At 39.6% G+C, this 15,855-nt stretch overlaps 1 protein-coding gene across 1 annotated transcript in view; it reads right to left on the reverse strand.

Annotated features, from left to right (window-relative positions):
* Positions 1–15,855, reverse strand: part of MRC1 (mannose receptor C-type 1) — a 103,079-nt gene that overhangs the window by 64,398 nt on the left and 22,826 nt on the right. The window contains exons 4-6 of the mRNA XM_030819236.1: positions 14,238–14,402; positions 7,313–7,426; positions 2,118–2,264 (exon numbers count right to left, since the gene is read on the reverse strand). Coding sequence (XP_030675096.1) covers positions 2,118–2,264; positions 7,313–7,426; positions 14,238–14,402 — 426 coding nt within the window. The remainder of the gene's footprint in view (positions 1–2,117; positions 2,265–7,312; positions 7,427–14,237; positions 14,403–15,855) is intronic.

The raw sequence follows: 15,855 nt of genomic DNA on the forward strand, positions 1-15,855 counted from the left end.
TAAGGATGTTGCCAATCCTGTATGCTGCATGATTTGAACTCTGATATGCTTTTCCAAGCTCTGGTTTATTTGAGTTTATAGATAAAACAGAATCATTAATCCAGGGAGTATAGAGATGTTCAGAAACTGATATCAAGCGGTTAGCAAGTGAAGGAGGCATCACAGAGAAATAAGAATGTACTGAGTGTTTGATGAAATGAACAAAATTTTATGTCAGGAAGAAGAGTCATGAGTATTTCCATTTTACACATGAGGATTCCAGCACTGGCAGGTTAAGCAGTAAGGCCAAGTTACAGAATTCTGAGTGCTGTACCAGAGAAACTGTAAAGTAACTATCCTCCTCTTTGGCAACATGGAAATTCCAAGTCTTAGAAAGAGAACTGTATGAAGGCTTCCAAAAAGCAAAAAATACACTATTTCCCCTAGAAGAGGAACAGTAGAGGTAAAATGCAAAAATGGTGGGCTTTCTCCAAAGATACCCACCGTCACTATGGAGAGCCTGTAAAGGATAATCAAACCCAACATCCATGTCCCTCATCTATATCTATTTAAGATCTTGGCCAAATCTCTATCAATTAAAATTGCAAACACATCTCCTCCCTAATCCAACAAGTCTACTTCCAAGAATGATCACATGCATGAAATGATGTGCATATAATGTATATAGTTATTTACCTCAGGACTATTTGTGTTAATAAAAGATTGGAAGTAAATTAAATTAAAAATCCATTAACAGGAGACTGGTCAAAAAATATACGTGCTGTCTCTGCAATAGCTTTTAGACAGCCATAAAACTAAACATAGAAGCTATTTATATTCTGTGTGGAATGATGTCCCAAATTGTTAAGTGGAAAACTTGGGATAAAAGCACATTATAGTATACTGCCATTTGTATGAAACAAAAATAATTATAAACATATTTGTTTATATAGTCACAGAATAACTAAGGATACACACCCAGAAACAATTATTCTCCAGGAAGGTAAACTGGGTGTTACAGGTAAGAGGTAGGGAAAATCTTATCATTTATCATGTTGTACCTTTTGAATCTCTAGCCAAGTCAAGCATATTTTAAAATACATGAAATTGCTTTCAAAGCCAATGAGAAAAAAAAAAGAATGCCACATTATCAGGTTCCTCCAGCAGAAAAATGTAAATAAATTAAACCATTAAAGCATTAGTTGTCCCTCCAAAAACAGGTAATAATAAAAATATGTAGTTTGTCTTTCATCAATTTGAAGAAAGAATTCTTGCCTTAGTAGTTTATTCTCCTATAAAATTGTAAGGGACAGCACAATTGATTTTTTTTTCTTGAAGTCTAGCCGATATTTAAAATTCAGTTACAGGATGAGCACGGTGGCTCATGCCTGTAATCCCAGCACTTTGGGAGGCCAAGGTGGGTAGATCACCAAAGGTCAGGAGTTCGAGATCAGCCTGGCCAATACAGTGAAACACCGTCTCTGCTAAAAATACAAAAATTAGCCGGGCGTGATGGCACACATCTGTAATCCCAACTACTCAGGAAGCTGAGGCAGGAGAATCACTTGAACCCAGGAGGCGAAGGTTGCAGTGAGCTGAGATCACGCCATTGTACTCCAGCCTGGGTGACAGAATGAGACTGTCTCAATAAATAAATCAAATTCAGTTACAACTTTTTAGATATTTTATTCTAGTCTATGAAAACTTCAGTATAAGATGCTACACCGAATAGCAAGGAAGCCCAGATAGAGCCCTGAGGACCTCATGTAAACATCCCTTCCAAATACTGACTTTCTAGCCTGGATTCCGGATTTGCCATGTGCGCAAGGTTTCTGGATCCTCTGAATATCTTTTTCCTCAACTACAGCATGTGAATCATGACACCTACCTCAGAGGACTGCTTGTGAAGATACCATTTTCATTTAGGTCAGAGGGTCTCCACAACGCCCAGACACCGCCGCACACTCAGGAAATGTTAGCAACCAGCACACAGAAATATTGCAGTAATATCATTAAGTTTACCCCATCAACTATCCACAAAACCTCTGGCGGCATTCCAACAGTTACGCCTAAGCTGTAATGTCACTTATCTTTCAATTCTAATAGTTGAGGCACTTCAGATCCCATAGATCACTTACCTGAGGGAATAACAAAAGAATTCAAAGTGGTGTTGCCCTTTTTGCAAATATAGCCTAGTTTCTGAACACATTCCAGATTTTCCCATTTAGCATATTTTCCAGGATTTAGGGACACACAGCTTTTTCCAGGTTCAGCTGATGGACTTCCTTTGAGGAAAAGGAAAAGTTAAAGTGGACTATTATAGCTATTCCCAGCAGACAGCATCCCCCCCACGTCTCCTCATGTCTTCATCCTGGGGATTCAATGGACCACCATTCTGTCTTTTGCTACACATTCACAAAAAAATATGTACTGACTGCAGAGCAAAAGACACGATGGGTGTCTATTGTTTTCTTATCGTTGGATCATTTCAATGCTGAGAATGTTGATAAAGCAAATATACTTCTTTGAAACAACCTTTTTCCCCATTATCACCTAATAAAGCTTCACCTTAAAACTTGAACAGTTGTCACAATGGATTACATTATCAAAGAGAGGTACCTAATGAAAGAAATGCATGATTATGCCGCCATAAAAAAAAAAACAAAAAACGAAATCATCATGTCCTTTGCAGCAACATGGATGCAACTAGAGGCCATTATCTTCAGCGAATTAACACACAACAGAAAGCCAAATAGCCATGTTCTCACTTCTAAGCGGGAGCTAAATACTGAATACTCATGGACACAAAGATGGCAACAACAGAAACTGGGGACTATAAGTTGGGGGAGGAATGAAGGGCAACAAAGTTTGGAAAACTAACTACTGGGTTCTGTGCTCATTACCTGGGTGATGCGATGGACCATTTATATCCCAAACCTCAGCAACATGCAATTTACCTAGGTATGTAACAACCGTGTACATGTATCCCTGAATCTAAAAGTAGAATTTATTAAAAAGAAACAATACATGATGTTCCAAACCTGCCATGTTAAACATTATTAGGACCGGGCACGGTGGCTCACGCCTGTAATCCCTGCACTTTGGAAGACTGAGGAGGGTGGATCAACTGAGGTCAGGAATTCCAGATAAGCCTGGCCAACATAGTGAAACCCCATTTCTACTAAAAATACAAAGAAATCGGCCGGGGAGCTGGCGGGCACCTGTAATCCTAGCTACTTGGGAGGCTGAGGCAGGAGAATTGCTTGAACCCAGGAGGCAGAGGTTGCAGTGAATGGAGATCATACCACTGCACTCCAGCCTGTTACAGGGTAACAGAGTGAGACTCTCTCAAAAATAAAAATAGAAATAAACGGAGGAGAAAAAGCTAATGGGAGAGCTAGAAGGGCAACATGCTGTGCTCCCAGAACTAAAACTCTCTCAATATCTTCAACTCAGCCTACTGAAGAATGCTTTCAGCAGCCATGCCTTATCCATTTCTTAGTGGAAACTGATGAAGGAACCAGATAAAGTCAACGTTGCTAATGGGATGAATACAGGCATTGATATATTTCACATGCATTTTACTATTCTAATATATGATTTAAAAACCAGTACTCCCCAAACTAGCTTCACCTTCCACCTGAAGACAGGGTGAATGAGCCACATTCTGTTAATAACTATGCTTTGTGACCTCCAATGTGTACGTAACCTGTGCCTGAACATCACTTCCTTTCCTGCAAGAGGGAAATCATGTTATCTGCTCCACAAAGTCTGGAGCAGGTAATAACCTAAATAACCTTTTTAAAGCTTCGGTGGTATTCTTTGTGTGGTAATTAAATAATTTTTTTAAAGTTTATTTAACTACCACACAAAGAAAATAATGGTTAGTAATAAGCATAAAGTTATCTTTTTTTCTTTTTCTTTTGGAGACGGACTTTCGCTCTGTCACTCAGGCTGGAGTCCAGTGGCGTGATCTCGGCTCACTGCAACCTCCGCCTCCCGGGTTCAAGCAATTCTCTGCCTCAGCCTCCTGAGTAGCTGGGACTACAGGTGTCCACACCATGCCCAGCTAATTTTTGTATTTTTAGTAGAGACGGGGGGTCTCACCATCTTGACCAGGCTGGTCTTGAACTCCTGACCTCATGATCCACCTGCCTCAGCCTCCCAAAGTGCTGGGATTACAGGCGTGAGCCACTGCACCCGGCCAAAGTTATCTTAAAGTTAGTAATAAGCAAAAAGTTATCATAAAGTTAGTAATAAGCATAAAGATATCTTAAACATTTGTTGATACTGTAACTAAAATAACAGGATAACTGAGCTAACCGATAAGATATCAGCACTAAAAAGAAACTTTAAAAAAATACATTTTCTAGCTATTAGTTATTAATGTGTTAATTAGTAAATCATATTACACATTTATTTATCAATACAATACCTCTTTCAACTTTGAGACATCAATTAGTAGTTTTAATGTTATATATATTATATATAAACACTTTATATATATTATATATAAACACTTTATATATATTATATATAAACACTTTATATATATTATATATAAACACTTTATGTATATTATATATAAACACTTTATGTATATTATATATAAACACTTTATATATATTATATATAAACACTTTATATATAGATATATAAACACTTTATATATAGATATATAAACACTTTATATATAGATATATAAACCACTATAGTGGTTTATAGTTACTATATATTTGAATTTACACTTGTACATCATTTATGCAAAATATCCTCACTTCAAAAGTGGATATATATATTTTTTTTTTTTGAGACAGAGATTTATTACTTGGTAATTATCCAGTTGAATGCTTGACTGAACAACTTACATGAAACTGATTTTTAATTTGCGCAAGATCTCTAATTTTCGTTGGAAGAAACTCTCATACTATTTCACAAGGCAGTTTAATCTTGCACCTACTTCTTAGGAATTGAAGTTTAACTTTAAAAAGCATTTACTTCCCTTTCTTAATCATATTCCACTTTCATTCTTTACTTCACCCAAAGTTAACCTGGAAATTTTCTCCCTGAACTTGTAGGATGCAAGTGGTTAAATATCATAATCATCACCCCCAATTGAATAAATTAAATGACTACCTAATGTGCATAAAAATTTAGCAACACAGAAAAATAAATTCTAGTCCCCTAATAAGTGTTATTGTCTAATAATCTGATTGAGGCCAAACTAGTATTCTCTAATTGCATCTGGCTGAATGGGTAGAAAGACACCTAAAATCTTCACCCACAAAAAAAGGATATTTTATATGTATTCCCTTGCAGTAACTCTTCCCATATTCCAGAAATTTTTACGTCCCATGTTCCAGAAAAAAAATAGAACTGATTATTAGCTCAAGACTTGAGTGACAGCACTGTAACCATCATATGTTGAAGTAATGCTTTGAAACTGGAATTTCATAGTAAAATTTAATTTATTTAAACCAAAATATATTCTCTAAAAACTTTCTCTCATGTTTTAGCATCTATTTGAAATGTTATTTTATTGAAGTTTTTCTTCTTTTAATACAATAAACCAATATAGAAAATGGAGAGTTTGGCCAGGCGCAGTGGCTCACGCCTGTAATCCCAGCACTCTGGGAGGCTGAGGCAGGCCACATCACCTGAGTTCAGAAGTTCGAGACTAGCCTGGCCAATGTGGGGAAATCCCATCACTACAAAAAAAAAAATTAGCCAGACATGGTGGTGCATGCTTGTAATCCCAGCTACCTGGGAAGCTGAGGCACAAGAATCACTTGAGCCAGGAAGGCTGAGGTTGCAGTGAGCTGAGACTGTGCCACTGTGCTCCAGCCTGGGCAACAGAGTGAGACCCTGTCTCAAAACAAACAAACAAACAACAACAAAAAAAAAAACGGAGAATTTAGTTTTCTAAGCCAAATGCAAAAACCACTCAATGGCTTTAAAAAAGAAGTCTGACTGTCTGAAGAACACCATATTATAATAGTCTGGCCCATGGGAGAATTGATAAGTAAAGATGTGACCAATATGATACTTCTCTCTTTTCCCACACCCATGGCAGACATCACTAATCATTAATTGCACTCTTTCCTAAAAAAAAAAAAAAAAAAAAAAAAAAAAAGAAAAGAAAAAAGGCACGGGGTGGGATTGAGGGGTGGGGATTGGATTTATACCCAGTAGAAGGCCTCAAGTGGCTACTAACACCAGTTGGTACTGGTGAATAAGATAAAAACTTTATATCTTTTTTTGTTTTCTCTAAATAATTGCTCAATATGTAAACTTATTTTATATTCTGTTACTTTTATGTTATCACAATGTAGAAATAATTAGTTCACAGCATTTTCTATCCTCTAAAAAAATTAGAAAGCTTTTGTAGGTTTTATCTACAACTAGATACTAGTTTAGTATGTATACTAAACTCGCCTAGATACTAGTTTAGTATGTATACTAAACTCGTCTAGATACTAGTTTAGCATCTATACTAAACTAGTCTAGATACTAGTTTATAGTATCTATAAACTACTGTCAAGAAACCTCTAATGAATTTTTATGCTTGTATGGAATATCATAAGCTGTAACTGAGACAGTATTTTTTTTTTTTTTCCATGAGAAAGGGTGGCAGCCCTGAAAACAACCACCATTTTATTATGTTTCACAATTCTGTGGGCTAGGAATTCAGGCAGGGCTCAGCTGGGTGATTCTTCTGTTCCATGTGGCATTAACTGGGGCTACTCTTTTTAAGCCAATGCTATTAAATCAAAAACAGGAAAAGTGGGTGTTAATGTAGATGTTAAAATCATTGTCACAAGGACGGCAATATTGCAAATACCTCATGACTCAACATACAGTCATAAAAAAACTCTCCAACCCAAAATAATTTCAATCCACTTGTCCAACTTTACAAAGAGATGTTGGCTAATCCTCTCAAGGATGTTGACAAAGTGGATGCAGCAGCAAGTATATAGTAACAATGCAGCTAGCATATTTAGTAAATCATGTTTAAGAGTAGTCACAACATCTGCTTTTGAATATAATACCCAACACATCAGGGATACTCTGAGAAATGAAACTTTAAACAGAGACCTTTACTGATTTGTGTGAGAATCCTGGCAGGCAAATCCCTATCCCAGGAAGCTGGTATAACCTTACAGTTCAGTATATGGAAATCTAGCGTAGATTTCAAAACAAGGTGAAATGAACTGTATTTGATGAAGTCTCCCAACTCTTCTCTTTGAGATCAACAGGTGAGATAATAAACGTCTTCATGGCATCTAGATGACTTAAATTTGGATTAATTCGACACAGACAGGCTTAACCCTACCTGGTAACCAGTTCAAATATCGAAATGGACTGCGGTCACTCCACTGCCAACCGCTGTTGAAGCTCAGACTGTTAAGTCCAATCCAGAGTCCTGAGGTCAAGGAACTGGTTAATCCTATATTTTTAAAGAAAGCAAAACAAACAAGAACTTGGCATTCAGAAAACAGTTGAAATTAAATTCAGAATTAAGTGCTTGAATCAAAATGTAATTGAGGGAAGTAACAATAATCATGCCTACCACATCTCCTTTGATTCTCCTGACAATCTAAGGCAAGTAAAATTATTACCTTCACTAACAGGTGGGGAAACTGAGGCTAAGGGAGCATAGCTAATCTGGTAAGATTTTTAAGGTTCCAACCCAGATCTAATGAGGCTTCAAACCCCATCATCTTGACTATTATCTACTTTCTCAAGGATAGTGTAAAGTCTTCTTGTGTGAATATGACTAGGTGTTACCTCCACTGCATATTTCAAAACTTATTCTAAGAATTTTATTTTATGACTTTTTAAAGTCAAGTTCTTTTCTTTGTTAAAATGATGATTAAATACTAATCACTAAGTGCTTATGCTAACACCAAGGATGCTTTGCTTAAGCAGTTAAGAAGTCAAAATTACAATGTTTCAAATTCTGTACTAGGACTGATGTGGATGTCATAAAACCAGAAACAACACTGACCTCAGCTCTTCAGCGGGAAACACTCTAACCTATTATTACTGCTATCTTTTTTTTTTTTTTTTTTTTTTTTGAGATGGAGTCTCACACTGTCGCCCAGGCTAGAGTTCAGAGGCGCAATCTCCACTCACTGCAACCTCCTTCTCTCAGGTTCAAGCGATTCTCCTGCCTCAGCCTCCTGAGTAGCTGGGATTACAGGTGACTGCCACCACGCCTGGCTTTTTTTTTTTTTTTTTTTTTTTTTGTATTTTTAGGAGCGATGAGATTTCACTATGTTGGCCAGGCTGGTCTCAAACTCCTGACCTCAGGTGAACCGCCCACCTCAGACTCCCAATATGCTGGGATTACAGGCATGAGCCACCATACCCGGCCACCTCTATCTTTTTTAAAACCGTCAATGAGAATTCTCTGTTCTGAGTTATTTTAATTGATTAAAAGCAATTAATTAAAATAAAAACTATCCTTTGGCTTTTAAAAACATTTTTAAAATTTATTTTTATTTTTTAGAGATGGAGTCTCACTATGGTGCTCAGGTTGCTCTCAAACTCCTGGGTCTAAGCGTTCCTCCTACCTCAGTTTCCTAAGTAGCTGGGACTACAGAGTGCACACCACTATACTCAACAACCTTTAAAAAAAATTCTTTAAAGTTGTACTAACTTGAATATAATTATCTGTCTACTTGCACAGATGTATTCTACAGGACATGCTCCTAAAAGTAGCATTTTAATACTAGCTATTCCCAAAACCAATTGACTCTGGGATTTTAAAAAAACTTAATTAAGAAAATAAGTGTATTTAAGTTTTAAAAATTATAAATAATTCTCTGATTAAAGAAGAATTGAAGTAGATATTGAGACTGCATGACTAAATTACTATGTTTGGCATGATGAGAAACGATAATAGCTCTTTAAGAGAATTATCTTTTGACATTTTTTACCAGCTCTAAGTACTTATAAACTTGCCTTGAAGAACTGAATTAGTTAATACTTTTTAAAACAAGGCCTGACATATGGTATATGCCCAATAAATGTAAGTTACTACTGTTATTATTACCATTATTATTATCAATAGCTTCATATTGAATTAAGGTTGGCAAAAGGTGTGACTTAGAAGCAAAATTCAAACCTTGGGTTAAAATATATCTCTTAAAGCAGATGAGTGTTGTCCACAAATAATTTTCTCTAATATGCTTTTGTAATTTTATAAAAGAGCAGACCAAAATATTTTAGTATTGCCACACAAAGCAACAATTCCGCATGCTAAATTTTTGTTGTTTTGTTTCCAGACACCAACTCAAACCAGAAATTTTTTTGTACAGTTGGGATCTTACTATAGTGCCCAGGCTGGTCTCAAACTCCTGAACTCAAACAATCCTCCCTCCTCAGCCTCCCAAAGCACTGGGATTACAGGCGTGAGCCACTGCGCCCAGCCTCACATGCTCAAGGTGTAACTTTTCTGCATATATTGTCTGAAATGGTTATACACCAACTTTTGAACTTAGATGTAATAGAAGATACACAAATGTCCAATATTACACTGGTTTTTTTTATTTTCTTTTTTTTTTTTTAATTGAGGTCCAGTGTGTTTTTCAGGCAGTACCAAAGGAAATGGGTAAAAACAATCGGGGAAACAAGCCAAATTTCACTTCCTATATCTTATTTCAGTTCTGTAAATCCTCATCCTGCACATATGGAGCCATAAATCTGATTCAGGACTCAGAGACTCCATAGAGCGCCCGAGCATTTTTCTGGGTAGAAACAGAAGGGAAGACAATAAAACAGCTGTGGGTAGTGTGCAAACGTGTTGCTGGGCAGAAACATTTCACCTGGCAGATAATATGAAATCAGATCACCACCAATCTGGAATACATTTACTGGAGCCAGGAAATGTTGACAAAATTAAGGGTTCTCATCAGTGCTTTGGGAACCAGCGGATCCCCGGGTGTTCTGTGCGTGAGACACAGGCAGGGTGAAATGGAAGACAGGGCTGAATTCCAGTTCAGCTGTTTTCTAAACAGGCATTAAGCAAGTTTCCTAACTTCTCCCTCCTAGTCTGTTATCTCATCTATACAGTGGGGCTAATAATATTCATTCATGAGGTTGCTGCGGGCTTTAGAACTAAAGCCCAGAATCTAGTACATGGTAGCTCTTCAGTAATTGGCAGACAAGTTAATTAGAGTCATCAAACCAGATTCTACATTTTTAAAAAATGATACTGACTCTGGCCGAGCATGGTGGCTCACGCCTGTAATCCCAGCACTTTGGTAGGCTGAGGCTGGTAGATAGCTGAGCTCAGGAGTTCAAAACCATCCTGGGCAACATGGTGAAACCCCATGTCTACTAAAATACAAAAAAAATAGCCAGGCTTGGTGGCACATGCCTGTAGCCCCAGCTACTCAGGAGGCTGAGGCACGAGAATCACTTAAGTCCTGGTGCCACTGCACTCCAGCCTAGGTGACAGAGTGAGACTCTGTCTCAAAAAAAAAAAAAAAAAAAAAACATACTGGCTTTTCAAAACCCTCACATAAAAGAAAACTTATTTTAAAAGTGCAGATATTTTGTAGGTTGTTTTTTCATTTTAATGGCATATTTTCCAAAATAGAGTGGATCGCCATCACACACTCACATCACTGTTTTCCAGATTATTCCCCAATATATCTCAATCAACACCGAGCGTCATCCTTTTCTTTGAAATAAGCAGTGGGGAGGGAATATCTTTCCCTTATTTTTTAAATTCACTGTCAGACTTTTTCTTGTCCTAATGCCTGACATTTTTTACTTAAAGAAAGGCAGGAAGTACTACAAATCTCATTAGAGATGCCATTCTTATCCAGATGCCAGCGAAAATTTGCTGACTGAAATTCCGGAGGCTTGGATAAGATTCAAGTAAGTAACTGAGGTGAACCCAGCCTCTAGATCTCCTGGGGCTTGTTTGCTGTCCTGATAGACAAGAAAAGCCCTGGCTGATTAGGGAAGCATTTCCTGCAGCCCGAGTCTGATAGCAGAGTCCGGGGATCAGGAAATGAATCTGTGCTTGGGCAAAGCCGCTGTCGGCTCAGATCACTCGCTCCTTCTCTGTAGCTGGTGGAGAGCGCACAAAGTAACCTGTGCTCTGTCCCTGGGCTTCCAAGAGATAACATACCCCATAAACAAATTCAAACACAAAAACCAAAAACACACCAACTGAAACCATTTCACCTCTGCACCTCTGACATATTTTCTTTCCTTTTTTTCTTAATTGTTATTTATTTATTATTTTTTGAGACAAGTTTTGCTCTTGTTGCCCAGGCTGGAGTGCAATGGTGCAATCTCGACTCACTGCAACCTCCACCTCCCAGGTTCAAGCTATTCTCCTGCCTCAACCTCCCGAGTAGCTGGGATTACAGGAGCCTGCCACCATGCCCAGCTCATTTTTTGTATTTTTAGTAGAGATGGGATTTCACCATATTGGCCAAGCGGGTCTCAAACTCCTGACCTCAGGTGATCCACCCACCTCGGCCTCCCAAAGTGCTGGGAATACGAGGGTGAGCCACTGTGCCCAAACCACCTCTGATACATTTTCTCTCATGCCTGCAAGTCTGCCCAAATAACCACAGGACTGCCTCGAATCATCTTTTCTATTCCTTAATCATCTACATAAATTTACTTTTGTCTATTCTACACTTTCTCCTCTTCCTCCTTATGTTTGTGCATGGTTGTAAATATGAATCACTCTGATTCTTTGTGTTCCACTGTTAGAAGGGTCCCAAAGGCCAACGCAAAACAGAATAATTGAGCAGACAGAGGAAGAACCCTATCTCTAAGATTATGAATCCACAGTGACATCATATTGCTTTTCTATCCTCAGTCTCCTTAATAATAACTTACAGGAGAGATGTGTTCTGGTTGGTGATGGGTGTCATCTGAAAATAGCTGGAAAAAGGTAGGTGCTAAGAAAGGAGGCAAGGTAGGGAGTGTGCTCTTGCCCTTGTATTGGTTCACACACATTAGCTCTTTTAACAGACAAGGTCACCAAAGCACAGGTGCCTCAGGAAATCCCCACAAGCTCCCCCAGTTTCACAGAGCTCGGACCTAGGCAGTCTGGCTCCAGAATCTTTGCTCTTAGCCCCTCTGTTCTGCTGCCTGGTGCTAGCACCTGGACACAGCAGGAACTAACACAGTGTTTTGCCAGATACGGTCTTTCAACCAGCTGCCCCAGAATCACCCGGGAGTTTGACAAAAGGCAGATTCTTGTGCCCTGTGTCACACCTACTTATCTAGAGTCCTCGGGGTCTCGGCCCCAGGTATCATCACTTTAACAGAATTCCAAGGTGATGAGTAAGCCTCTTCACCCAGAAGAACCACAGCATTTACTGTCTTCTTGCCATGAACTGTCTAGTTTTCCAAACAGGAGACTGAATTTCTAAGTATTTCTATTTTGCTGCATGTTAACGTGTCAGTCAGCAAACGTTTGGTGAGACTCTTCCTTGGAAGGCTCTGTGTGAACCTCCTTGGGGGAAGAGGGGGCATAGATATTCACAAGACATTCCCCGTTTTCAGCTATTTCCCCCTCTGACACGATCTCCACACGGCCTTCAGTTTGCTTTACATGCAGGACTTAACTATAATTGGTACCTATTCATTTGTTTGTTTTCTTGTTTACATCTGTTTCTTCCCATTGGACTTTAAGATGCGTGTGGACAAGACAGGGTCAGCTTTGATGTCCCCAGGACCTAGCACAAAGCCTGGCACATGGGTACCAGATATCTTGGGAATGAATGAATGAGTAAATAAATAATAACAAATTAATGAATTTATAGTGTTGTCAAGGAAGCAGGACATATGTGTAAGTAGCTATTATATGAATAAAAGTGGTAATAAGCAAATAAGAGAAATGCAGATGGAAATGGAACTGCATTTCAACTGTATACAATTGTGAGAATTCCAGGCAAAAGAAATGACATGGGAAAAGATGTGAGGGTGAGAATGGATGAGGAAAAACAAGGAATCCAAGACTGACTTTTCTTTTGTCAGGACTGCAAAATGCAAGACCGGGAACGGTACAGATGTTACGGCAGAAGGCAATCTTGAATGTCAGGCAAAATGTATTTTGTTAATTATTTGATGGGAGATGAGAAGCCACAAGGGGTTTTTTGAACATGGCAGTCATAGGAGCAGAGACAGATTAATATTAATCTAGCTGTGTCCAGAGAAACTGGAGGGAGGAGATTTTGGGGGCCAGAAATCAGGAATGCTTTTGCTCCCACACTAATTTCTGGTCCGAATCTCTCTGTTTCCCCAAGTGTATATTTTAGAAGCTAAAACAGATACTCTCTCCTCAAGCAAACTTTAGCCCTTTTAGTCTTCACAGTCTAATAAGAACAGATATTTTAAAAACAAACACATTGGCCAGGCACGGTGGCTCACGCTTGGAATCCCAGCATTTTGGGAGGCGAGGCGGGTGGATCACCTGAGGCCAGGAGTTCATGACCAGCCTGGCCAACCTAGTGAAACCCCAACTCTACTAAAAATACAAAAAATTAGCTGGGCACAGTGGCAAGCACCTGTAATCCCAGCTACTTGGGAGGCTGAGGCAGGAGAATCACGTGAACCGGGGAGGCGGAGGATACAGTGAGCCGAGATCGCATCACTGCACTCCAGTCTGGGCTACGAGAGGGAAACTCCGTCTCAAAACAAAACAAAACAAAACAACACAACAACAAAAGCGAACACATTGTGGAAAGAGTATCAATAAAACCTGAAAACCGGTAGAGCCTAGGGGTTCGAGGGACAGGAGGCTAAAAGAACTCGGGGTTTCAGGGTTTCAAAGCAGCCTCTGACTTGCCCCTGCCGGTGGTAGCAGTGTTTTAATTTATCATTTTGACCTCTATGAGGCTAATGAAAGACCTATGGCTTCAGATTAGACCTGGATGATGGATACTTGACCAGGATTGTTCCACTGCCTTGCATCCAAGAACAACATCATTAATCGATTGTGGCATCTTTTACTCTGATTCTAGATTAGCTCTCAGAATCCTTCTTAGCACTGGCTCTAGAGACTCTTACAACCAATAGTTGGCTCAGGAGATGAGAGCTATTTGCCATCCCTGTTGTCATTTTCAGGGTACAGATTTGTGATGACATCTGCATAAACTGCTTAAGAACTGCTTCTGTCATAACATCTATAAACACTTGTGCTGTTGACTTCTAAGTTAAATTATATAAAAATAAAGCAGTCATGATTTTACTTGCAACTTTTCTTTTCATGTCATTACCTGTCAGGTATGTTTGCTCATGTATCTCTGTGAAGCTCAGGAGCTCAGCATTCTGTTGTTGGCAGCTTTTCCTTGCCTGGTGCCACGTTAAAGCGGATTTGGAGTTTATCTGGTAGGAAATGCTGGTCAGCGGGTCTTTATTCCATAAGCTTTCACTGCCCTCAACTGTGAAAGAAATCAGATGGAATTTGGTTCATTAGGCATAGAAAACACTTCCAGTGAACAGTATTATTTAAACCAGCCTAGGAGCATTTTTGCCTGAAGCACTTTCTTTGTTTCCTTTCTTTCCCCCCCTCCCCCACTTCTACTTCTTTTTTTTTTTTTTTTTTTTTTTTTTTGAGACAGAGTCTTGCTCTGTTGTCGAGGCTGGAGTGCAGTGCTGTGATTTTGGCTCACTGTACCCTCCAGCTCCTGGGGTTAAACAATCCTCCCACCTCAGTTTACCGAGTAGCTGGGACTGCAGGCATATACCACCATGCCTGGCTAATTTTTTAAATTTTTGCAGAAATGAGGTCTCTCTATGTGGCCCAGCCTAGTCTAAAACTCCTGTTCTCAAGCTATTCTCCTGCCTCGGCTTCCCAAAGTGCTGGGATTACAAAGGTGAGCTACCATGCCCGGACTGTTTTACTTGTTTTTAAGGTGTCTTTGAGATTTTCTTTACTCCTAAAATGGAGTAGGAGGTGGGGGATGAGGTTTCAAAGGATCAACTACATCCAGTCTCTTCCACGCGCCTAAAGAAAGAAAGGCAGGCACCATTTCCCTTTCCGGATCAATTGAGTTGGGAAGTGAGACAAATATAAAGACAATAGACCTTGCATACTACAAAAGGTGGGAGGGTGGGAGGGTGAGGATTCAAAAATTATCTATTGGGTACAATGTTCACAGTTCGGGTGCCCAGACTTTGCCATGATGCAATATATGCAAGCAAGACATCTGCACATATACCCCCTAAATATATAAAAATAAAAATAGCCAGGTGCAGTGGCCCACGCCTGTACCCAGCACTTTGGGAGGCCGAAGCAGGCGGATCACGAGATCAGGAGATCGAGATCATCCTAACACAGTGAAACCCCGTCTCTACTAAAAATACAAAAAAAAAATTAGCTGGGCATGGTGGCCGGCGGCTGTAGTCCCAGCTACTCCGGAGGCTGAGGCAGGAGAATGGTGTGAATCCGGGAGGTGGAGCTTGCAGTGAGCCGAGATCGCGCCACTGCACTCCAGCCTGGGCGACAGAAGGAGACTCCGTCTCAAAAAATAAATAAATAAAAATAAAACATGGTTTGTTTTGTTTTGTTTTGTTTGAGACAGAGTCTCGCTCTGTCACCCAGGCTGGAGTGCAGTGGCGCGATCTCTGCTCACTGCAAGCTCTGTCTCCCGGGTTCACGCCATTCTCCTGCCTCAGCCTCCCCAGCAGCTGGGACTACAGGCGCCTGCCACCACGCCCGGGTAATTTTTGTATTTTTAGTAGAGACGGGGTTTCACCGTGTTAGCCAGGGTGGTCTCGATCTCCTGACCTTGTGATCCACCCGCCTCAGCCTCCCAAAGTGAATAAAACACGTTTTAAAAGAACAGATACCAGCCCAAATTCCTTGATCTAGTAAAGTGAGGCAGGGGAAAC

Source organism: Nomascus leucogenys, chromosome 9 (assembly GCF_006542625.1).
Source record: "Nomascus leucogenys isolate Asia chromosome 9, Asia_NLE_v1, whole genome shotgun sequence".
Lineage (NCBI taxonomy): Eukaryota > Metazoa > Chordata > Mammalia > Primates > Hylobatidae > Nomascus > Nomascus leucogenys.